Here is a 26,308-nt window from a genome sequence, read left to right on the forward strand (position 1 = left end):
AGTAAATTATTTGGCAGTACATCCAACCAGCCTCACAACTGCAAACCATGTGTATGGCATCTTGTGGGCGAGCGGTTTGCAGATGTGAACAGAGTAGTAGTACCCCATGGTGGAGGTGGGGCTATGGTATGGGCAGGTATAACCTACAGACAAAACAATTTCATTTTGATGGCTATTTGAATGCACATACCACGACAAGGCCCTGGGCCCATCGTCATGCCATTCATCCGCCTATCACTTCATGTTTGAGCAAGATAATGCACGGAACAATGTCACAAGGATCTGTCCAGAAATCTGAAGGCTGAAAATGTCCCAGTTCTTCATTGGCCTGCATACTCACCAGACATGTCACCCATTGAGTATATTTGGGATGCTCTGGATCAATGTGTACTACAGCATGTTCCAGTTCCTGCCCATATCCAGAAACCTCACACAACCATTGAAGAGGAGTGGGACAACATTCCACAATCAACAGTATGATCAACTCTATGCAAAGGAAATGTGTTTGCATGAGGCAAATGGTGGTCACACTGACTGGTTTTCTAATCCAAACCCCTACCTTTTTTTAAAGGAATCTGTAACCAGTCATGTGAAATTCATATATTAGAGCCTAATGAATTTATTTAAATTGACCGATTTCCTTATGTGAAATCTCTGAAATTGTTGCATTTTGCTTTTATACTGCCAAATTTACTAAAACATTGGAGGTGGCTTAAGGTAGAGAAATTAACATTAAACTATCTGGCAACAGCTATTGTGGACATCTGTGCAGTCCGTATGCTAATTGCACGCTCCCTCTAAACTTGAGACATCTGTGGCATTGTGTTGTGTAAGAAAATAGCACATTAGAGTGGCTTTTTGTCCCCAGCACAAGGTGCACCTGTGTAATGATCATGCTGTTTAATTAGCTTCTTGATATGCCACACCTGTCAGGTGGAAGGGTGATCTTGACAAAGGAGAAATGCTAATTAACAGGGATGTAAACAAATTAGTTAACAACATTTGAGAGAAATAAGCTTTTTGTGCACATGGAACATTTCTGGGATATTTTATTTCAGCTCATGAAACATGGGACCAACACTTTACATTTTGTGTTTATATTTTCTTCAGTGTAGATCATTTGAAAATAACAACAAGGATCTTCGGGTCCAATGCAATGTCTCTCTAAACAGAGTAATTGGTATCACTTAGGATGACAAAAATATATATATTTCTAAATATAATTAAAGGGATACTTTGCCAAAATGCCGATGAGGCCATTTATCTACTTCTTAAGAATCCGGTGAACTCGTAGATACCATGTCTATAGCTGTGTTCGAATACTATATGTCAAAATACGAAGTATACAAGCAGTGGACACTCTTTCCGTGCTTAAGGGCCTATAATGTAATTCAGAAAATAGGCGTGACTTCAACGTTTTCAGATTTGAAGAAAATAAGCAGCCGAAGTCCGAGAGCGGATACAAATGCATTGGTTTAACTAATTATGACAAACGTTCAAGAAAATGAGAAATGTAATAAAATTACTTTTCAACTAAGTTACCTTGGCTGACAATTTGTTAGCTACACCATCCTTACAAAGCGCATAGCATATCATTACAGCACTATGTACCAGTATGTTAGCTAGCTATCTAAGGTTAGTTGGCTACTAATACATCGAACTTGCCAGAATATTTACTATATGCTATCTAACTAACTACCCAACGATTAGTGACTTGATTACTCCCGTTATTCTTAGTTTAGCTAAGTGGTATAGTCATTGTGCGTTCACAAATTCGCTCTGGCTATCTACTTTGATTCCAGAGCACTCTCGTCTGAGTGCACATGTGGCAGAGCGCAGAATAACTGATGAATTTACTAACGCTCAAACCCCAGTTGAATATAGCCACTGACAGTGAACATCGGCAACAAAAAAAAAAGGCATAATTAGATTGTTTCCAGCAGCAGTCACCAACGCTCTGGAAAACCAGCTCTGCTTGGGCGAGTAAATGGTCAGAGTGAGGTGTTCTTTCATTTGTGTCTGGAAGTAGCTAGCAAGTTAGCTTGAATGCCCTTGTGTGGACAGAACGGGCCAGTATCCAGTGTGCGTTCTGAAGCTCAGATTGAAACGCTCTGAATTTATGAAAGGACAATCTGACAACGCTCAGAGCGCACTCGGGCACTCCATATTGAATTTACTCGTAAACTGTCTTGCTAGTAATTTGTTATGCTAGCAAGAAGTTGCATAGCAACAGCAAAAAACTTCCGGTAGACGGGAAGCGCTAGTACGCTCACGCTCAACTGAAAGGACGTTTACAGTAAGTATACTAAAATTAACTAATAGTATATACTCATTAAGTATGTAGTATGGGTATTCGAACACAGCTCCTGTCTCCAGTATGAAGGAAGTTAGAGGTAGTTTTGTGAGCCAATACTAACTTGCATTAGCACAATGACTTGGAAGTCGAAGTGGTAGCAGATACCAATAGATATCCAGTCAACTGACTACGTGTGCTAGTTAGCAACTTCCTTCGAACTGTACGCAGAGAGATACAAATTGTATCCATGAGTTCATCTGACCCTCGTGAAGTAGATAAAATCCCTAAGTACCCCTTTAAATATGAAAGCATATAAATCATAAGCAAAAAGGCACCGTTTCAGACCAGACCATGGCCATTTCAATTACCCAAACAGTCAATTTACTCAACCCTGGAATGTATTTGGGATGTTCCCAAATACTGGAAAGGTGGGCCTGAGTCAAAGTTTGGAAAACCCTGTGCTAAACAACTAAAATGTAACTGGAATTCTTGAGCAGCACAAATGCACATTGCGCCAGTATCATTTGGATAATGGCAATATGGTATGGCCAGTGCAGTATGTCTTTTTGCAATCAAGTATTGCACAATATGAAGTATATAGTGTTGCGTAAAATGCAGTGTCATCTGTGCATGTGTACATTTAGCTGAACGCCAGAAACTTTAGTTTTCAATTGCATCAGATGAATCAACATAAAACAGAGTATATTAAATGAGAACCTTGCACATCTACAATATTCCTGGCTTATCAATTAAAAATATTTCGGAACTCAAAGGGATCGAAAGAGGGGAAAAAGGGGTGATGAGAGAGAAGGAGAAAGGAAAACCAGTCAGTTGTACAGTTGTCTAGTCAGTAGTACAACTGAAAGGCTTCTACTGAAATGTGTCTAATGCATTTAACCCAACACCTCTGAAACAGAGAGGTGCGGAAGGCTGCCTTAATCTGTGTCTAATCCAGAGAGGACAGGTCCAGTGGCGAGTGTGTGTGTGTCTAATCCAGAGGCGAGTGTGTGTGTGTCTAATCCAGAGAGGACAGGTCCAGTGGCGAGTGTGTGTGTGTCTAATCCAGAGTGGACAGGTCCAGTGGCGAGTGTGTGTGTGTGTGTGTGTGTCTAATCCAGAGTGGACAGGTCCAGTGGCGAGTGTGTGTGTGTGTGTGTGTGTGTGTGTGTCTAATCCAGAGTGGACAGGTCCAGTGGCAAGCGAGTGTCTGTGTGTGTGTCTAATCCGGAGTGGACAGGTCCAGTGGCGAGCGAGTGTGTGTGTGTGTGTGTCTAATCCAGAGTGGACAGGTCCAGTGGCGAGTGTGTGTCTAATGCAGAGAGGACAGGTCCAGTGGCGAGTGTGTGTGTGTGTGACTAATCCAGAGTGGACAGGTCCAGTGGCGAGTGTGTGTGTCTAATCCAGAGGTGAGTGTGTGTGTGTCTAATCCAGAGTGAACAGGTCCAGTGGCGAGTGTGTGTGTGTGTGTGACTAATCCAGAGTGGACAGGTCCAGTGGCGAGTGTGTGTGTCTAATCCAGAGGTGAGTGTGTGTGTGTCTAATCCAGAGTGAACAGGTCCAGTGGCGAGTGTGTGTGTGTGTGTGTCTAATTCAGAGTGGACAGGTCCAGTGGCGAGTGTGTGTCTAATCCAGAATGGACAGGTCCAGTGGTGTATGTGTGTCTAATTCAGAGTGGACAGGTCACGTGGCGAGTGTGTGTGTGTGTGTGTGTTTGTGTGTGTGTCTAATCCAGAGTAGACAGGTCCAGTGGTGGTAGGGGCTCTCTCCAGTAGGAGAAGTGGCTGAACTCGGGGCAGTCGAAGGAGGACGACCTCCCATCCTCAGAGATCATAGGGAAGAAGTGCTCCACCAGCTCGCTCAGGTGAGTGTACCTGTGGCACACACACACACACACAATAATGTGCCGGAGCTATCACAGCTCTATAAATTCAGCTGTAATTATTAGGAGTGATCGATTCCGCATCTTGGAACAGACATGACAGCATGCTCTAAACCAAAGCATGCTGTTATCAGGAGCATTTTAACATTTTTTTATAAAATAATTATTAAATCAAGACAAACTGTACTGTATGTATTTAGTGTGCACTTTTGAGGGGTGGGGACTGATGACCGTCACTCCTGTGGCTAGTGTACTTACGAGGACTTGCTCCCTTTGTTCTTCTCCTGAATGAGCTCTCCCTTGGGGTTCACAGTGAAGATCCTGGTGTCAGGGACACCCACTTCCTTATAAGCATTGGCATCCTGGGAAAGCCCAGACAACACTTGATTTAAGGTTTATTTAAAATACAAAAAAAAAAACGATTGCCAAACACAGACAGTGAGTCAGCTGTGTGTGTGTGTGGCAGTGTCTAAAATCTGTCTTACTTACTTACTAAAACTACATACAGTGGACTAATCATACTACATACTATTTAGAAAGTACTGTTTAGTAAAAATGTATACAGTGGGCCTCCCGAGTGGTGCAGCGGTCTAAGGCGCTAGTGGCGTCACTACAGACACGGGTTCAATCCAAGGCTGTCTCGCAGTCGGCCGCAATCGGGAGACCCATGAGGCGGTGCACAATTGGCAAAGCGTTGTCCGGGTTAGGAAGGGTTTGGCCGGGCTGGGATGTCCTTGTTTCATTGCGCTCTAGCGACTCTTTGTGGCAGGCCCGGTGCATGCACGCTGACTGTCGCCAGTTGTACGGTGTTTCCTCCGACACATTGGTGCGGCTGGCTTCCAGGTTAAGCGAGCAGTGCGTCTAGAAGCAGTGCGACTTGGCAGTGTCGTGTTTCAGGAGGACGCATGGTTCTCGACCTTCGCCTCTCCCGCGTCCGTACGGGAGTTGCAGCGATGGGACAAGATTAACTACCAATTGGATATCATGAAAAGGGGGTAAAAGTACAAAAAAATATATGTTTGGTATACAGTGAGCAAAACATATCAACATACTTGGCTCAAATGCATAATTGTGTTTCCCGCCATTTGTTCATTTGGTCCCCTATAAAACGTTATATTTTCCCAAAGCGCCTACTACTAAAAACTTAAGTCAGGGAATCGGACAAGGCCTGTGTGTGACTCACATTGGTCCTGTTGCCAAAGGCTGCATAGAAGGGCTTCCTCTGGGGGTTGAACAGGTCTCGGATGTCGGTGAGGCAGGCAATCTTGAACACCTCCGGCTTCTTCTCTACCACCTCTCTGTGCAGGGCAGAGAAGAAACTGCTGGGGGCCAGCAGCACGGGGCCCTTGGGGAGGACGGTGCCTTTGTCGTTCACCCACTGCAGGTAGCCCTTGGTGATGTCAGCCATGCCGATGGCCCGCGCCGAACAGTAGAGGAACTTGTATCCGTTTCTAGAAGGGAGAGCGAGAGGGAGGGGTTACCCATTAATAAAACAACAACTGGATACAAGCATCTTGTAAGTTATCACTGGCTTCCATTGAGCAGGAAGTGTTGTTTCACAATGTTCTCATTTTGGCTCAAAATAGAGTTTTGGAACCAACACATGCACAGTAAATACTGATGATGGAGGGAATGGCTGCATCTTGTTCATTATGAACCTAACAGAAGAAAACAGACTGAAAAAGAGAGGGACTATCTAGACATCTACTGAACAGGACCCTGGTGTGACTTACTGGTGGATTTTGTGGTAGAGACGGGCAATGCCGTGGTGTGTCCAGTCTTTCCCCAGCTGAGGTAGGATATGACCCAGGGCATCAGACCTGTAATGGGCAAGGAGAGAGATCATAAAGCATTGAACACACATTCACATGTACATACATATTGGATCATACTGGGCCATGATGGTGCTAAACTGTCTCTAAAAGCACAAGGTAGTACCTTTCTTACACACAAACACACACTCACTTTGTGATGGTGCCATCAATGTCTGAGATGACGACGTGGTCGTCCCAGTTCCACAGGTAGATGGCGGCTTCGCAGCGACAGGTGCCCTGGTACTGAGTGGTTACGCTGAACATAACCTTGTTGGCCCCCTCACGCAGGTTCAACCGCTCCTGATCACAACACAGGGTAGGGATTATGAGGCAGTGTGTGTGCAGGGTTTTTTCTGGATCAAACGGGCTTTGGTGGTGGGCGTGGCAGGGGGACACAGTCGGCTCCTCTGCCTTGCCAACATTTTGGAGGCCCCCCATCTTGGTGGTGTAGAGAACATTTAGCATTTTTAAAACAATTTACTGCAATTCTGCACATTCTCCATGGACCTGAGAAATGTTTGCAGTTTTAAAGCAAATGTCCTGCGATTCTACATACATAAGTTTAGACACCTCCTCATTCCAGGATTTTTTATTTATTTTAAATATTTTCTACATTGGTCGAATAATAGTATAGATATCAAAACTATGAATCATGCAGTAACCCCAAAAAAGTGTTATAATTCAAACAATATATTTTAGATACTTCAAAGTAGCCACCCTATGCCTGGATGACAGCTTTGCACGCTCTTGGCATTCTCTCAACCAGCTTCATGAGGTAGTCACCAGGAACGCATTTCAATTAACAGCTGTGCCTTGTTAAAAGTTAATTTGTGGAATTTCTTTCCTTCTTAATGAGTTTGAGACAATCAGTTGACAAGGTAGGTGTGGTATACAGAAGATAGCCCTATTTGATAATAGACCAAGTCCATATTATTGCCAGAACAGCTCAAATAAGCAAAGAAATTACAGTCCATCATTACTTTAAGACATGAAGGTCAGTCAATGCAGAAAATATCAAGAACTTAGGTTTCTTTAAGTGCAGTCACAAAAACCATCCATCAAGCATTCTGATGAAACTGTCTCTCACGAGGACCGCCACAGGAATGGGAGACCCAGAGTTACCTCTGCTGCAGAGGATAAGTTCATTAGCGTTACCAGCCTCAGACACTTCAGCCCAAATAAATGCTTCATAGGGTTCAAGTAACACATCTCAACATGTTCAGAGGAGACTGCGTGAATCAGGCCTTCATGGTCGAATTGCTGCAAATACACCACTACTAAGACACCAATAAGAAGAGACTTTCTTGGGCCTAGAAACACGAGCAATGGAGTCCACATTTTTGGTTTTTGGTTCCAACCGCCGTGTCTTTGTGAGACACAGAGTAGGTGAACGGATGATCTCTGCATGTATACTTCCCACCGTGAAGCATGGAGGTGGTGGTGTGATGGTGTTTGCTAGTGACACTGTCAGTGATCTATTTAGAATTGAAGGCACACTTAACCAGCATGGCTACCACAGCATTCTGCAGCGATACGCCATCCCATCTGGTTTGCGCTTAGTGGGACTATCATTTGTTTTTCCACAGGACACTGACCCAACACACCTTCAGACTGTATAAGGACTATTTGACCAAGAAAAAGAGTGATGGAGTGCTACATCAGATGACCTGGCCTCCACAATCACCCGACCTCAACCCATTTGTGATGGTTTGGGATGAGTTGGACCGCAGAGTGAACGAAAAGAAGCCAACAAGTGCTCAGCATATGTGGGAACTCTGTTCGAAAAGCACTCCATGTGAAGCTTGTTGAGAGAATGCCAAGAGTGTGCAAAGCTGTCATCAAGGAAAAGGGTGGCTACTTTGAAGTATCTCAAATATAAAATAGATTTAGACTTGTTTAACACTTTTTTGGTTACTACATGATTCCATATGTGCTATTTCATAGTTGATGTGTTCACTATTATTCTGCAATGTAGAAAATAGTAAAAAAGATAATAAAATTTTAATGAGTAGGTGTTTCCAAACATTTGACTGGTACTGTTGATCCATTACCTTTTCTATACAAGTTAGTGCTGTGAAAAAGTATTTGCACCCTTTCTGATTCTCTATTTTTGCTACAGAATGTTAAATTGGATCTTCAAACAAAACTTAGTAGATAAAGGGAACCAGAGCGTACAAATTTATATATATATATATTTTTTAATTAACAAAGTTATTCAACAACTGATTCCCCTGTGTAAAGTAATTGCCCCCTTACACTCAATGACAGCAACCAAATGCTTACTGTAGTTGTTGATCAGTCTTTCACATCGCTGTGGAAGAATGTTGGCCCACTCTTGTATGCAAAACTGCTTTAACTCAGTGAAATGTGTTGGTTTTCAAGCATGGACTGCAACAACATCTCAATTGGGATTAGTTCTGGACTTTGACTAGGCCGTTCCAAAACTAAAAATGTCTAGTTTTAACCATTTAATGTTGACTTGATTGTGTGTTTTGGATCACTGTCTGTTTTGTTGCATGTTCCAGCTGCGCTTCATCTCACAGATGGATGGCCTGACATTCTCCTGTAGAATTGTCTGATACAGAGCAGAATTCATGGTTCCTTCTATTAAGGCAAGCTGTCCAGGTCCTGAGGCAGCAAAGCATCCCCAAACCGTCACACTACCACCACGCTTGACCAAAAAGTTGACTCAAGTTTGCCAAAAATAACCTGGATGATCATCAAGACTCTTGGAAGAATTCTATAGACAAGATTAGTCAAAATAATAACTTTTTGGATGAGATGGGTCCCATTATGCCTGACAAATCAAACACTGCATTCCATAGTAAGAACCTTATACCAACGGTCAAGCATGGTGGTTGTAGTGTGTTAATTTGGGGATGCTTTGCTGCCTCAGTACCTGGACGACATGCCTTAATAGAAGGAACCATGAATTCTGCTCTGGGGACAAATACTTTTTCACAACACTGTATATCGGGTTTCAGTCATTTAAGTTTACAAGGAAAACATTTTTCGATCCCAAAAAAGGAATGGACTTAGGCGATCCGAAAAAATGCTTAGGCGGCCCGCCCAAGGATATCAATGGCAGAACAATTACTGGTGTGTGTGTGGCAGTGATGACGTACTATCTGTTCGGAGGTGAGGCGTAGGGACTTGCGGTACATTTGGCTAAAACACTGGGCAGTGTTTATGGTCTCTGATGATAGGTTGCCCACTCTGCCTAGGCCCGCCTCCTCGTCACTAGTCAGGTCATCCAGAGTCGCCCTGAAAAGTCACACATGGCAGAATTACTAGTCCATCAGCTAAAATAAACTAAAATCGGTCATATGCGTTACGCATGAGGAACAGTGTGTGTGTGTGTGTGTGTGTGTGTGTAATCACTCACAGTATGGTTGTTGAGGGACCAGACACAGAGGTTGAGACATCATTCTTGGTCTGTGCCTCCTCTTGGTCCTGCTTAGAGTTCTCTCCAGTCTGCCATAGGGAAAGACAAAGAAACATATTGTTGTTGTTAGGCGGCTCGTTACCATTATCCTTCATTATAAAACGGGTAGTTTGGATCCTGGATGCTGATTGGACGAGCAGTGTTCAAAGCTGTGGCGTATTTGCTGAAATTGGCACACCTATGCCTGCTAACAGTTCCTTCAGCGTTATCACTGCGCCGCCATAAGAATATCATCATGTCCACGATGCTGTCCGAACCTTCTCTTGAATTTCTTTCAACAGCATTTATCTGTGACTATATTCATGATATAGCACAGCCTTTTGTGCCTTATTGCTTAATTAAATACGATGATGATTCATGAAATGCCAAACTGACTAAAATGTTAATTATAAGGTGTGCTGGACAGGAACAACATGAGTAATGGTTGGGGGTTCCCAGAAAACCTGGGTCGTGTTAATTATGTGACACCCTAGCAAAACATGTTGCAACTGAAAATAAAACGATTGTTTCTTATTGGACAAGTTCAGATAGTACCTTCCTTTTTTCTTCCGTTTTGTGCCTACTGAACACAATCCTAGCATGGATTGAGAAACCCTGTGATAGGCTACCTGGTTTGAGTTAGTGTCCATGTCCTTCCTCCTCCAGGAGAACCACCAGCGGCCAGACTTTTTGGGCATCTTGTCCTTCACCAGCTGGTCAATGGCACTCTACATACAGTACAAGGTTAAAGATCACACCTGTCACCACTTTCCCTACTTCCTCCTGAAGTGTGCACTCGTACACTACTCCCCATACATTGGTGTCAGTAGGTATGAGCCAGAGAGAAACTTCCCTTCATATTTATTTATACTCGTCATTTAATTTCAAATTCACGAAGGGAAGTGAACAAGGGTAAAGATTAGAGATTTACCTTTGGTATATTCTTTTGAAAAACTTGCATTGACAGGACCATAGGGGCAGCCACTGCCCAGTTATAATACCTAAAAGAGCACAAAAAAAACAAATTTGTCAATGGACAGACACATTCAAAATATGATGGCAGAACTACAAGCAAACAACATATTATACATTACCAAATGCAACTAACACTTACTTTGAGTTGATGCAGATAACCAGGTTTGGATCTTCAATGATTCCAGGGTTGCTCACCAAATCCTGGTAGTTCACAACGTGCTCCATAAACTGATCTGGAACAGAGGCAAATTGCAATAGAGAAAGTCAAGAAAAAGTCTCATCAATCCAACTGTTAGAAACTGGTAAGAATGCATAGGTTACCACGTGTTCCTATTTCATCTAAAAAAAGGTCAGTCTTCATTGTTCTCTCTAGCTTGTTAAAGATCATCACTAGAAGCAGCTAATGGTGAGCGGATGTGGTTCCTTCCATCGGACACATACACAGCTGCACAGAAATAGACATCGCAGGAAAGTTATTCTGCAACAGGGTGATCAAATTAGGATCCACATCTGTACACACACACACACACCTTTGTTGATTTGACTGGTGTGGCCGGTGTGGCCGCAGAGGGACATGCTAACGTCCATGTGGTCGGTGGTAGAGTCAGACAGGTACTCTGTGCCGCTGTCCATGGCCCCACTGCCCACCGACTGGGGAGACTGGTTACCAGAACCGGACCCTTGCTCCGCACTGAGCTGCGAGCATCCTTCTGCCTCACTGAGTGGAGAGGCATAACCATTAGCAAAATCTTCTACCACTATGCCTTTTACGTGTTTACTTGAGAAGTGAATTGCCTGAGTTGAAATGGAATTGATCCCCATGCTAATTCCATGTACATAATGGATAATCTAACACTAATATTTCATCACTATGAGGGAATAGAAAGTTCCAAGCTGTTGCATTTATCAGGTGCTATTCAGGAGTGGGATCAATAGGTTAACTTTGAGAAACACTCAAAAATGACTATTGATTTGGTATAGGATGTGATACAGTCTATGATATCTTATGTTTGCCAATGTCCATGTGAGTCCCTACCAGTGTGACCTGCCTTGTGAGGACACAGTCAAGCCTAAAATAAGATAACATTACTCATGATCTGGTTAGGGAACGCATCCTGCTACATTGTACACATAGTTAACTGATTTGTGTCATCCTTGACACTGAGTAAGTGTGGATTGCGGAAGGCATGCCAACTGGGAACTTGGGTCATTTCTCAACAGAAGTGGGGAAAAAGGTGACATATTTTGGGCTACATATTATGAAATCCATTGCCTGTTGACCTCCATTCCATGGGAAATACCAAAACATAATTCTGTGGGGCATGAAAACCCCAGTTGATAAAGAGTAATGTCCGTTCTAACGATAAGTAGCTCCATGTTAGAATCCATGCACTCACCTACTATGTAAGCTCACTGGCCATGTCCGAATACCTGTACTTGCATTCTAAATAGTAGGCATTTTGGGTATACAAAAATAGAAAGTTAGATAATGTGACATTAAATATTTTGTATGCTTTAACCATCTAGAGGGAACATTGAATTTTGCATTACTGCTATTAGCCAATAGAAATGCATTGAATAACAGATTCACTACATGTTACAACAGATAGTCCCCCCAAAAAATCTAAAGGAAGTTTGTTCTGAAATGTCAGCCCTATTTCTGAGAGACATAAGAAAGATTTTATATTTTGTTTTACATGCATTTATCTCCATATATACACACTTCCATTCATTTTTTAAACTAGTACTGGGGAGCTTCAAAGGAGTCCCAAGAGGCTTGTGGGGGTAGTATTTAGTCATCTGTCAATATAGGGTTCATAATAGTTCAGGCCAAACCGTTCGGATGCTACAGACGTTTTCGTGAGAAGACCGATTTTTGGAATGCATCATGGTCTGACAAACACTGCTCTAGCTCTACCTCATTTCACCGCTGATGTGGAAGGGTGATATCAGCAGATTTCGTGGATTGAGAAGCAGACAATGCAACAAAAAAAAAGCATCTCTCTAGCTTAAGCAAATTCATTCTTAATGGAGATTTTATTATTTGATTTCCACGGGGTGGGGGGTGTGGGTGAGAGAATTGTAGGACAAGGGTTTAAACGCAGGTTGACGTTCACTGTCATGAATCTTGCCCTGGAGGCAGAACTGAGCAATTTTCACTAGATGGGCCAATTTGAGTCAAAATTGGCTATATAAATTCCTGAAAACAAAAAGGAGCTTTTTTGGTCTTGGTTAGGGTTACACTTTAGGTTTAGTAGTGTGGTTAAGTTTAAAATCTGATTTTCTGACTTTGCAGAGCTGCCTCCAGTGCAAGATGCATGACAATAAATGCCAACCTGCACTTTCAATGCTAGGATGTCATACTTGTTTCGGCTTTTCGTCTAATATGAATTCACTGCATGCTATTGAGGAAGAAAAGGAAGGACGAACGGAAGGAGAGCTGGGAGCCCTTTACCTTTTAGGTGGGAAGTAGAGAGCTGCCACCTCTGGGTCCAGGTTAGACAAGTCATCCAGGTAGATGTCAGAGGGTCCAAGGTGCTGACTGCGTTTACCTGTGTTCACACAGCACAGCAGCAGAGACAGACCACACAATTCAATGTCATGTCAAAACCAACACTCAAATTCTCTTGAAGATGTTACTATAATGCGTATACCTGTCAAATCCTCTCAGATCTACAGGATGCGTGCCCAGGGTTTAGGGAGTGAGACGAGATCGGTTTCTCACCTTTCTTCTTGTCCTGGTGCTCTGCTGAGCTAGACTGCTCCTCCCCCAGAGCCTCAGTGGCCAACAGGTCTGTCACTCCGACACTCTCTGCAGCCTGATTGGTCAGGGAGCCGTCTGTGGCTATGTCCATCATTACAGAGCCGTTCTCTGTGTTCTCCCCTCCCTCGGTGCAGGGCTCAATCCCGCTGTCACCCTCACTCAAGACAACTTCTGGCCCTTGTCCATTGGGTTCTGGAAAGGCACTGTGCTGTTCTGATTGTGCTCTGCTACCCAGATACTCTGTGGTAATGAGACCTAAGTTGGCTGCACTGGCATAGCTAGTTGTGTTAGCCAAACTAGCCTTGTTATCTAAAGCAGCTGTGCTGTCGCTAGCTAGCCTGTCTGCGCTGATTGTGCCAGCTTTGCTACCTTGGATGGATGGGATATGTGTGTCTATACAGTCGTTTTCAACTTGGCTAACCATGTTGTTAGCTACACATTCAACATGTGCTGAGCTTTCTTCGCTAGCTTGTCTATCAGTGTTGTCTACATTAGCCATACTAATTGTGTTAGCCAGGGAGTTTCTGGAGTCTTCCAGCTCCGGGTTGGATGGGGACTCCTCGGCTACTTCATCCCCTGCCTGCTGGGTCTCTACTTGTGGCTGCATTTTTGTTTTTCTAGGCCCTGGGGCTTGGGGCGATTCTATGCTAGCCATCGCTAACGATGCCAATGTTAGCGGTTCTGAGAGAAGCTCTGAGGTGTGGTGATTCGGGGTGGAGTGGGTCATATTGGAGGCTCTCTCCAGGTCTATGCGTGAACTTTCTGTGGGTTGGACCGCTGGTCCGGTCCTGGGCGTGGGCCTGACCACCACCGTGACGCTACTGCTCTCTCGGACAAAGCGGACCCCGGGCTCCAAGCCCATGTCGAAGGAGTCCTGCCGCTGGATGGTGCGGAAGTGGGAGCTGTCCGAGCAGTGGATGCCAGCAGAGACATGCTGCACCTCCACCCTCCCTCTCTCCGTTGGACACATCTAGAGGGAGCAGGGAAAACAAAGCAGTGTGGTGATGGGAGCTACTGAACAAACTTTTTATGACACCTGTACGTCCTGTGTCATGTAGGTATGTGCCTTTCAACCACGATTCGATTCGCATCTAGATACATGGGCTCTGATACAGTACAAGAACGACTGTACTGTGTGAGTGTGTGGGAGGGGGGGGAACCAATTAACTTGGCATTTTAGCAGCACATTTTTTGGGGCGCTAGTAATATGTCAATATTTATCTGTAGAAATTAGCAATTATTATAGAACAGCTTTGGAATTCACCCCAGTCTTAAAAGTGAACGGTTTTGACCATTTGGGGCGGTAGGTAGTCTATCGGTAAAGAGTGAATCCCACGAGCAGACTTGGTGAGAAAAAAAAATCTGTCAATGTGACCTTCAGCAAGGCACATAACCCTAATTGCGCCTGTCTAAGTCACTCTGGATTTGAGCATCTGCTAAATGTTTAGAACTTTGAGAGCTGCTCTACTCAGACTCTTGCTCAGACCATAGGCCTACAGTGCAGTTCAAAATAAGTACAGCAGAAATTACAACTTTACCCTGGCCATGTAAAAATGACCAAATAAACTGACTATTTAAAGCAAAACTACCTGCATCTTTCCAATGGTGAACCTGGCAATCGAAAAGCCCCAATCAGCAGCAGTGAGTTGTGACACTCCGGTAGCCTACACAACTCTGTCGGTAAAAATATTTTCTACAGTGCATTTGGTAACAATGACCATGCAAATAACATTGATAACGTCGAAGGAGTCCTGCCGCTGGATGGTGCGGAAGTGGGAGCTGTCCGAGCAGTGGATGCCAGCAGAGACATGCTGCACCTCCACCCTCCCTCTCTCCGTTGGACACATCTAGAGGGAGCAGGGAAAACAAAGCAGTGTGGTGATGGGAGCTACTGAACAAACTTTTTATGACACCTGTACGTCCTGTGTCATGTAGGTATGTGCCTTTCAACCACGATTCGATTCGCATCTAGATACATGGGCTCTGATACAGTACAAGAACGACTGTACTGTGTGAGTGTGTGGGAGGGGGGGGAACCAATTAACTTGGCATTTTAGCAGCACATTTTTTGGGGCGCTAGTAATATGTCAATATTTATCTGTAGAAATTAGCAATTATTATAGAACAGCTTTGGAATTCACCCCAGTCTTAAAAGTGAACGGTTTTGACCATTTGGGGCGGTAGGTAGTCTATCGGTAAAGAGTGTTGAATCCCACGAGCAGACTTGGTGAGAAAAAAAAATCTGTCAATGTGACCTTCAGCAAGGCACATAACCCTAATTGCGCCTGTCTAAGTCACTCTGGATTTGAGCATCTGCTAAATGTTTAGAACTTTGAGAGCTGCTCTACTCAGACTCTTGCTCAGACCATAGGCCTACAGTGCAGTTCAAAATAAGTACAGCAGAAATTACAACTTTACCCTGGCCATGTAAAAATGACCAAATAAACTGACTATTTAAAGCAAAACTACCTGCATCTTTCCAATGGTGAACCTGGCAATCGAAAAGCCCCAATCAGCAGCAGTGAGTTGTGACACTCCGGTAGCCTACAGTGCATTTGGTAACAATGACCATGCAAATAACATTGGTTGTCACCCAACTAATAAAGCCTATGAGTTGACATTGCGAAAGCCATTTTACAAACATTTGAATGCTGAAGATGCTAGGAATATTAGATCAGGGAGGCTCTGGTTGGCATGAGCAGCTGCACTCTGTGCACAGTTGTTATCAGACTTAAAGATCAATGACTCATACACATTTACATGCGTAGTTAGTTAGGCTACTGAAGGAGAGGACACATCAACTCAGTCACAAAATATTAGATATTTTTGGAGGGGGGGGAATACAATTATATGAGTAAAAAAATATATTAGTGAAGCGGCTGTTCATGATGTGTTAAATAATTTTCGGACCAATTCATGCCACTTTTGAACCAGGGATGGACGCCCATCAGTGAATTGTTACATCCCTAATGTCCTTTTATGACACCTGTACTTCCTGTTATGACCTCTCTGTCCCATTATGACACATATGCCGTGTTATGACACCTGTACACCCAGTTATGGCCTCAATATGCCCTGTTATGTTATACCTCGGGAAAGCCGCCCCAGTTCCACTGCATCGGAAGACCTGAAGACTCCGGAGGCTTCACCAGCAGCTCAGAGTCACTCTTGGGGGAGGAAGAACGACTATAGAACACACTGGAAATAGAAGACACAGAGAGAGGCTAATTAACTGAAGGAAAGAGAGAGAGAAACTGTTGAGAAAGAGAGACAGAACGAGATGGGGGGGGCAGAAGAAGCTCTCAGAAGGCTCTGACGAAGGTCATGCACACGTAAACTAAGCTAGATAAACAACTGATAGCGGCAAGCGGAGCGTGCAGGTTTTTTTTCTTATTTCAACAACAATTACAAATAATTCCCACACACCTGTAACAATTAACCTCAGATGTGTGAGTGTTTTTCCTAATTAGAGAGAGCAGGAGAAAAAAAAGACAGGAGGGAAAAAGTGACAGAGGGTTCATAAACTGGAGAAAGAGGGGGACAGGCAGTAAAAGAGAATGAAAATACAAACTTATTTTAACTGACTACCAGGGGCGGTTGCTAGGACACAGATTAGACTATCCTAGTCCTGGATCAAAAAGCAAACTCATTGGATCATTTTTTTAAGGGTCTGGGATTAGGCTTAATCTGTGTCCAGGAAACTGCCCCTTAGAGTGCAGGTAAATTGCCTGACCTGTTGTCTGGCCAAATGTACTCTTAAATCTCTAATCGGTACAGCCAGAAGAGGACTGGCCACTCAGAGCCTGGCTCCTCAGTTTTTCGTGGCCACGGTGCTTCTGCCTGCATTGCTTGCTCTTTGGGAGTTTAGGCTGGGTATCTGTAAAGCACTGTGACAACTGCTGATGTAAAAAAGGGATTTATAAAATACATTTGATTGATTGAGTGTCTGACCTCTCTGAGGGGGACCACTCTCCATCAGAGTGAGGGTGGACGTCCCTGGTCTGCACGGCCACCAACTCTTCATGCGGCTCCTCTGACAGCGAGAAGTACACAGACTTACTGTTAGGGAGACAAAGAAATATATAAAAAAAAGTCAGCCACAGGGTTTCAGAACACTAAAGCTGATCACTCAAAGACACATACCGGATGCTAAATCTAGCTAAATCTAATTTATCTTGGACAGCACAATGAAACCGATAGAATAGTAATTTTCAACCAAAGGAAGCAATGTTTTCAAATTGTAGTTGATAGGTTGTTCAACGAAGAGTACATTTTGCAACCCTTTGATATTTTAAGTAGCATTTGTGCACCAATATTTCATTTTAAAAAGCCTGTTATCTTACATGAAGTGCCCTTTATTATAGACCACATGTAAAATTTAATAAATTAGATTTTTTATATGAATAAAGACTTTCTTAATTGCCAAAAATCTGTCTCTCTTCTAGTTTTTCAAACTTCTAGCAAGATTTTAACCCACTTATCGCCACCATTTGTCCACGTTTTCACCATCATTGTAAGGCCCTACTTACATTCTGGATTTGACAATCATTTCTGAAGATTATCATGTGATTACTTTACTTCAGTCCCTCATTTTAAGGTCAACTTAACTCTTTTTAATATGATGAAATTATACCTTAAATTATATTTTCAAAAGAAACATTGAACATGGAATCAAATTATACTGTAAAAGTAGGACAGCTGGTTGACATCTTTTTGTCCATTTTCTGGTGTTTTGTGGTGGGAAACTGAGCCCGTCGAGCATAACATGTCAACCGTTACCCACAGATAGTCATGAGGTCAGCTCGGTTTGAAAAGTTGATCATTTTTGAATTTTCGATTATATAAAAGTCCCATGACAGTAGTGACTGCTTATCACTTTTTAACCATCAGTTATTTACATTACTAAAATATTTCAGTTGTTGTGTAGATTACATTTGTTTTATTTGTTGTTTACCTTGACTAACCTGTGCCCCCGCACATTTACTCTGTACTGGTATTCCCTGTATATAGCCTCGCTGCTGTTATGTTGATGCTCTTTAATTATTTGTTATTTTTCTATTGTATTTTTTAAACATTTTTTTTTTTTTTAAGGGTGGCTACTTTGAAGAATCTCAAATGTAAAATATATTTTGATTTGTTGAACACTTTTTTGTTTACTGTATGATTTCATAGTTTTGATTTCTTCACTATTATTCTACAATGTAGAAAATAGTAAAAATAAAAAATAAATGTGAAATTAATAGGTGTGTCCAAACTTGACTGGTACTGTACGTAGAACATTGGCCTGTTAGAAACTACAACTACCTACAATGTCCCACAGTTTAGGCATTATCTGAGAAACTGCAATGCAATGTGCGAACGAAATGGACAAAATGTAACGAGCTAAATGGAATTCAAACAACTGAACTGAAGTTGGACAATTAGACATTGAAAAATAACTGACATTTCGGTTAATCGCTGAGCACTAATAGATAGTCTAGAAATCTTTTAAAAATGTAAACTTTTTGGTGAAGCTTGCATTGAATTGCTCTCCCTGTTGCACACAACAAGCTTCTATTCCCCCTGTCACAAGGTTATTTATGGATGATTTAAGATGGAAAACCTCAACTCTGTCATTTTATTTTGAGATGGGAAAAATATATGTTTTATTAAGTTGAACGTGTGGTCTTTATGACAATATAAAAAAACTAAAATAAAGTTATAAGTGCCGTGTTTTTCACGCAAAAAATAAAAACGCATATGAAATATCTTGCTGCGTTCTGTAAATGCAGATCTCATTGTAATTTCTGCTCAGACTAATTTTGTGCTTCAGCTGCACTCGGATGAGAATTCACGAATGGGCATTCTATCAGCAGAGAGATGTGTAGCTACTTTTCTCGGTGTAGCCTACTTTTCTCGGGTAAAATGCAAGACTAATTTCAAGCAAACTTAGCTGGCTACATTCTTTCTATGACAAACATTAGAAATATGCATCGTTTTGGCAAAAACATACCTTGCATTTTCATTGTAAGCTCAATTACTTTTGTGGCTGCTAGCCAACTTGCGTCAAATCGCATCTGATGAATGAAGCTATTTTCTGCCAAATGTGTTGCAGCAATGTATTTTCATCAAAGGAAAATTATAGGTGCACGCCCCTGATCATTCTATCGAAGCAACAAAAACAAAGTGACTTTCAATATAAAATGCAGGTGAAAAGTTTCAAATGCTGATTTCTGAACTCTAAAACGACACCTGTTACACTACCCAAAATGTAATCTATTCGTGGAACAACCCTGATAGTGACCTGGCAAGCATCGGCGTGCTGGGCTCTTCTTTGGAGTGGCTCTCCTGTTCTCCTGACTGCTCCCTCGCTCTCTCCCTTTCCCTCTCGTCAGACGAGGAGCTACCATCTTCTCTTAGGTGGGAGTCGGAGCGAATGCGTACTCGCCGCCTCTTTTTCCTTCGTGTGCTTCCGGAACTGGGGAGCCCCTCTAAGGTTTCCTCGGCCACCTCCAGCAGCTCCATGTGGATGGGCGACGTGCAGAGGTGGGCTGGCACTCTGGACTGGGAGGGGGGGTGGGGTTTGAATTACATTGGGAAAGTATTCAGACCCCTTGACTTTTTCCACATTGTTACGTTACATACTTATTCTAAAGTTAATCAAAGTTGTTCCTTATCATAAAAAAAACAGAAATACCTTATTTACATAATGCTATGAGACTCCAAAATTGAGCTCAGATGTTTCTACAACTTGAATGGAGTCCACCTGTGGTCAATTCAATTGATTGGACATGATTTGAAAAGGCACACACCTGTCTATATATGGTCCCAGTTGACAGTGAATGTCAGAGCAAAAACCAAGCCATGAGGTCCAATGAATTGTCCATAGACCGCTGAGACAGAATTGTGTCGGGGCACAGATCTGGAGAAGGTTACCAAAAAATGTCTGCAGCATTGAAGGTCACCAAAAATACAGTGGCCTCCATCCTTCTTAAATGGAAGAAGTTTGGCACCACCAAACTGAGCAATCGGGGGATAAGGGCCTTGGTCAGGGAGGTGACTGACAGAGCTCCAGAGTTCCTCTGTGGGGAGGGGAAAAACTTCCAGCAGAACAATAATCTCTGCAGTACTCCACCAATCAGGCCTTGATGTTAGAGTGGCCAGACGGAAGCCACTCCTCAGTAAAAGGCACATGACAGCCCACTTGGAGTTTACCAAAAGCCACCTAAATAAAGACTCTCAGACCATAAGAAACAAGATTCTCTGATCTGATAAAACCAAGATTGACCTATTTGGCCTGAATGCCAAGTACCACGTCTGGAGGAAACCTGGCACCATCCCTACGGTGAAGCATGGTGATGGCAGCATCATGCTGTGGGGACGTTTTTTACCAGCAGGGACTGGGAGACTAGTCAGGATCGAGGGAAAGATGAACAGAGCAAAGTACAGAGAGATCGTTGATGAAAACCTGTTGCAGAGCGCTCAGGACCTCAGACTGGGGCAAAGTTTCACCTTCCAACAGGACAACGACCCTAAGCACACAGTCAAGACAATGCAGGAGTGGTTTCAGGACAAGTCTCTGAATGTCCTTTAGTGACCCAGCCAGAGCCTGGACTTGAACCCGATAGAACATCTCTGGAGAGTACTGAAAATAGCTGTGCAGTGACGCTCCCCATCCAACCTGACAGGGCTTGAGAGGATCTGGAGAGACGACTGGAAGAAACTCCCCAAATACAGGTGTGCCAAGCTTGTAGAGTCATACCCAAGAAGACTCAAGGTTGTAATCGCTGCCAAATGTGCTACAACAAAGTACTGAGTAAAGGGTCTGAATACTTATGTAAAATATGATATTTCAGTTTTATATTTGTAATAAATTAGCTAAAATTTCTAAAAACCTGTTTTTGCTCTGTCATTGTGGGGTATTATGTGTAGATTGATGAAGGGGGGGGGATACAAATTCAGCCATTTTAAAATGTATTTATTTATCCGTTATTTTACCAGGTAAGTTGACTGAGAACACATTCTCATTTGCAGCAACGTCCTGGGGAATAGTTACAGGGGAGAGGAGGGGGATGAATGAGCCAATTGGATACGGCTGTAACGTAACAAAATACGGAAAAAGTGAAGGGGTCTGAATACCTTCCGAATGTACTGTACAGCATCAATAAGCTACAGACGAAACAAAATAGGTTACATCATGTCACCTTCCCTATTAGCTCAACACAACTATAAAGAGGTTCACCTCCATGACTGAACAAACCTATAGGATCAGATAGTCAAAACAAAATGTTTAAAAACATACCTCAAAATCCTCATTTTCCTCCACAAAAAAAGCTTCTCCATTGTCCCCCAGTTTCATTTGCAGGTGAACTGGCTCCCCATTGATCTCTATGTCCACCTGCAACACACGGTCACAGGCAGTGTGTGTGTGAGAGACGATCCGCTTACATACAGTACATGCACCCTCCATTTGTAAACAACACCACACACTCCAATCTTCTTCTTCTTCGTACTCACCACTTTCTCCTTGGAGCGCAGCACCCCCAGCTTGCCAAAGCGCACATGGAACGGAGAGCACTGGAGGCTGCCGTCGGGCTGACGCACCACGATGACGTCGATGGCCCCCGTAAGCGTGGCTGGGTTGAGGCCCCGGTATAGTTCTTTGACCGTCACAAACACAGTCTCCGCCAGCTGCCCCACGTAGTTCATGGTCTGGGACTGGAGGGGAGAAAGCAGGTCAAGGGGCAATTCTTGTCCAATGTTTACACAATTCTTTACCAATCTTATTGATTTGAGATATATCATCCAAGTTTGTTGGTAAAGCAGAATATTTACATACACTGAAAGTACAAAACATTAGGAACACCTGGTCTTTCCATGACATAGACTAAGCAGGTGAAAGCTATGATCCCTTATTGACGTCACTTGTTAAAACCATTTTTTAAAATCAGTTTAGATGAAGGGGGGAGATCGGTTAAAGAAGGATTTTTAAGCTATGAGACATGGATTGTCCATGTGTGCCATTCAGAGGGTGAATGGACAAATCAGAACATGTAAGTGCCTTTGAATTAGTTATGGTTGTAGGTGCAAGGCGCATCGGTTTTGTGTCAAGAACTGCAATGCTGCTGGGGTTTTCCTTCTGAACAATTCCCATGTGTATCAAGAAGTGGAGAGGATAGTAAGTTAAGTTCCTTGGCGTACACATCACGGACAATCTGAAGTGGTCCACCCACACAGACAGCGTTGTGAAGAAGGCGCAGCAGCACCTCTTCAACCTCAGGAGGCTGAAGAAATTCAGCTTGTCAGCAAAAGCACTCAAACTTCTACAGATGCACAATCGAGAGCATCCTGTCGGGCTGTATCACCGCCTGGTACGGCAACTGCTTCGCCCACAACCGTAAGGTTCTCCAGAGGGTAGTGAGGTTTGCAAAACGCATCACCGGGGGCAAACTACCTGCCCTCCAGGACACCTACACCACCCGATGTCACAGAAAGGCCATAAAGATCATCAAGGACAACAACCACCGCCGCCTGCTCACCCCGCTATCATCCAGAAGGCGAGGTCAATACAGGTGCATCAAAGCAGGGACCGAGAGACAGAAGCTGTTTTTCAATCTCAAGGCCATCAGACTGTTAAACAGCCACAACTAACATTGAGTGGCTGCTGCCAACATTCTGACTCAACTCCAGTCACTTTAATAATGGAAATTGATGGAATTGATGTAAAAAAAAATGTATCACTAGCCACTTTAAACAATGCCACTTAATATAATGTTTACATACCCTACCTTACTCATCTCATATGTATATACTGTACTCTATACCATCTACTGCATCTTGCCTGTGCCGTTGTGTACCATCACTCATTCATATATCTTTATGTACATATTCTTTATCCCTTTACACTTGTTTGTATAAGGTAGTAGTTGTAGAATTGTTAGGTTAGATTATTCGTTGGTTATTACTGCTTTGTCGGAACTAGAAGCACAAGCATTTCGCTACACTCATATTAACATCTGCTAGTCATGTGTATGTGACAAATAAAACTTGATTTGAATTGCCCACCAACTTGACCCAACTGTGGGAAGCATTGGAGTCAACATGGGGCCAGCATCCCTGTGGAACACTTGACACCTTGCCCGATGAATTGAGGCTGTTCTGAGGGAAAAAAGAACTCAATATTAGGAAGGTGTTCCTAATGTTTTGTGTACCAGGATCAAGTCCACTGTCAAATCTTTTGTTATGCTAAACCAAGATGCTAATAGGCTAGCCTAAGTGTTTCGAACAAGCTTTACTGACCTTTGGAATGAAAGAAATAGGTTAAAGATACACTGCTCTGATCAAGATCAAGGTTCAGCACTGCAGAACCAACACAACAATCTAGTGATGTGATTTAATTGAACTACTCATGATGATGAATCAACACACCTTATATAGTTCCTATTCATTGGGTGAAACATGATGGATCTTAATTCAAAGGGGATAGCTGCACTTGCTACATCCATTTTTAGACACTTAAATGTATTATATATTTGTCCATTGAAATCAGTGGTTGGTTGACACTTTGTTATTGTTTGAACTGCAGATTACTGCTAACTATTTTGTTACTAAGACAGGTCTGAGGTTATGACAATGTAACAGGCTCTAGGCCTAACAAATCAATACATTTAGAGATAGTGGTACTCTGCTTAGACCTATTGTCTGAAATTCTATGTTAAACAGCTTAGGCTACAGTAGCTATTCTTCAATAAAGGTGAGTTGGTGCACACTTCACAAGGGGGTGAGGAAGAAAGTATGGTGTGAGTAGAGGTCCACACAGTGCAATTTACCTAATAACCTAGCCATGCTGCTTCTAGAAAAGTAGGCAGGGCCACTGGAAAGCTCCTGGGCTAGAGCGATGGTGGTGTGATTGTGTTCTTCTTTTTGCTATTTCAGGCTTTTCTAGTTGTGGTTGCTAATTTTTGTGATACATTAGGCTACTTTGTGAAATAATACATGCGGTCAGAAGTAAAATGGAGTCTGGACACAAAGCCCACGATGGACAAAATGGAGGTAGAGCAAATTGAGTATGGGGGTGTGGGAAAACTGACATTTGATGATACATTTCTGACAAACCAAGAGTAGGCATATTATTTTACATGTAGACGTCCATCCATGATTAAGCTAGTTGAACTGTAGTACTGCTGCAGTAAGGCTTCTCAGATCACTATGAATGGCCGGTATGCGAATGACTTGTGACTTTGCTGCTGATCCTTTCAAGCGTTAGACAAAGCGTGCGATTTCTACATGTCCTGATGTGTCAGACAGGCTACAACACGCATCTTAGCCACGACATGCATCATAGCCATGGAGAACCATTCATTCAAATTAGCCTAAGTGGTAGAGATAATTCAAAGGCAAACAAGCCCAGAGGCAAAAATAAATAAAGACTCATCCCATCTGTTAATGTCATCCACTTACTGTGTGTGTACCTCTGACATATGTGCTACCAGCATGCCCCTGATGTGGAGCAAATAATGGCCATGACATGACCTGTAAAACAGGTGTAGGTGGAATTTGCCATGGTCACATGATCTAATAGCATCAAATTTGATGCCAAAATCCTCACTCCCTCAATAGTGAGTTTGTTAATTTAAGGGATGGGTCAGATTTTAAACAAGGTATTATTAGGACAAAAACTGTGACATGCCTAACTGGGGGAGAACGTCAGATGTCGTGAACAGAATGTACCTTGAGGCAGGCAGCCCAATTCTGATTTGTTTGCCCATTGTTGGCAAACTATCTTATCTGATTGGTGAAAAGACCAATTTGTGGGAAAAATATCAGAATTGGGCTGCCTGTGTAAATGTAGCCATAATCTTCCAAAAATAAATTGGACATTGTGGCTGTGCTAACTAGCTATAGTAACTAACTAGTCAGTCAGACAAACAAACCGCGCTTCCAAATTATGATTAATTTATTATTTTTATAATGACGAACATCCAGACACTTAGCCTAGCAGTCTGCATGTCTAAAACCGACTACATTCGGTAACTATCTATTGTTTTCAAACCAGTTGCGTAGCTAAAAGCAGTTGGTGGTGGGCTACCAGCTAGCCAGCCATCATAGCTAATTTAGATAGTTGTCAGGGAATTCATATTCTGGATAACAACAGGATCGACCCAACTCCCCGTCTCTTGCGACGCGGCTGGCTGAAATAGCAACTATTAGGTTCACTTTACAAAACAAAGCTTTATAACATATCAACGTATGATTGTCTCACACATCAACGTTCTATTGGCATTTTGGAACTCTTAAACAACACTAAAGTCACGATTCTGTTGATTTTATCTTACCTGGCAGACAGAGTTTCCGAAAAAGTATTAAGTGACACTTCCTACCTCAGGCGCATGCACACACGATTCTATGAATGGAAGAAGACGCAAGTCAATCATTTGAATAACCAATTAAAATATATGGGGAAAAAGCAAAGAACACGCCTCTGGTTTGTTTTGTACTCAATGCGTGCACCCAGAGCTACGTAATTAGACGTAAAGGGTTAATCTGGGGCAAACACAATAAACATGCCGTAGTTTAATAAAATGTATTAAACTACGGCATCAATAGCCTTTATTTACACTTGTAAATGAAAGTCATTCTTATTGAACTGAGGATATAAAGGTTAAATAAATAAAACATATATTATCGAATGCTGGTTGGGGAGTAACAGATTACATGTCATTCCTTACATGTAAGGGATTACACAAACTAATTGTAATCCGTTACGTTACCAGTAAAAATATTGTAATCAGATTACAGATACTTTTGAAAAACTAGATGATTACTTCGAGGATTACTTTGAAATTCAGAAAATATGTTTGTGGAAAAAAATCTTTGACAATTCTCTATTTTCTCAATGACATTCACGTCAGCATAGAAAAAAGGCTCAAATTTAAGTTTGTTCCACCTGAGCGAATCTGACCACAAATCAGAGACCCGTATGATGACACACCACGGATCGCGGAAAATAGCAGGAATAGGTTTTTGTCGGCTATAGTCGAAGCAATGTCTTCCAATGGTGCGACTGCTGTCGGCATCCACAGATTATCCAATTAGAACAAACGCTTGGAAGTAAGGATGACAGCAGTGGTGTAGTCTACGGCGATAAGGATGTCACTTATTATTGTGCTTTACAGAT

The 26,308-nt window shown here is 42.6% G+C and overlaps 1 protein-coding gene across 1 annotated transcript; it reads right to left on the reverse strand.

Annotated features, from left to right (window-relative positions):
* Positions 1–1,031: 1,031 nt before the first annotated feature.
* LOC110528480 (phosphatidate phosphatase LPIN2) lies at positions 1,032–25,635 on the reverse strand. Its single transcript, XM_090241843.1, has 19 exons — positions 25,467–25,635; positions 21,649–21,849; positions 21,434–21,529; positions 19,436–19,695; positions 17,104–17,211; positions 16,242–16,350; positions 13,114–14,122; positions 12,844–12,940; positions 10,919–11,106; positions 10,528–10,621; positions 10,345–10,414; positions 10,043–10,141; positions 9,375–9,463; positions 9,115–9,253; positions 6,141–6,289; positions 5,909–5,995; positions 5,359–5,626; positions 4,434–4,537; positions 1,032–4,167 (listed from the first exon to the last, which is right to left on the reverse strand). The coding sequence occupies exons 2-19, from the start codon at positions 21,838–21,840 to the stop codon at positions 4,020–4,022; spliced, it is 3,306 nt and encodes a 1,101-aa protein (XP_090097969.1). The 5' UTR covers positions 21,841–21,849; positions 25,467–25,635; the 3' UTR covers positions 1,032–4,019.
* Positions 25,636–26,308: the final 673 nt, after the last annotated feature.

Source organism: Oncorhynchus mykiss, chromosome 7 (genome assembly GCF_057628025.1).
Source record: "Oncorhynchus mykiss isolate SJ-2025 chromosome 7, ASM5762802v1, whole genome shotgun sequence".
In the NCBI taxonomy this organism is placed as follows: Eukaryota; Metazoa; Chordata; class Actinopteri; order Salmoniformes; family Salmonidae; genus Oncorhynchus; species Oncorhynchus mykiss.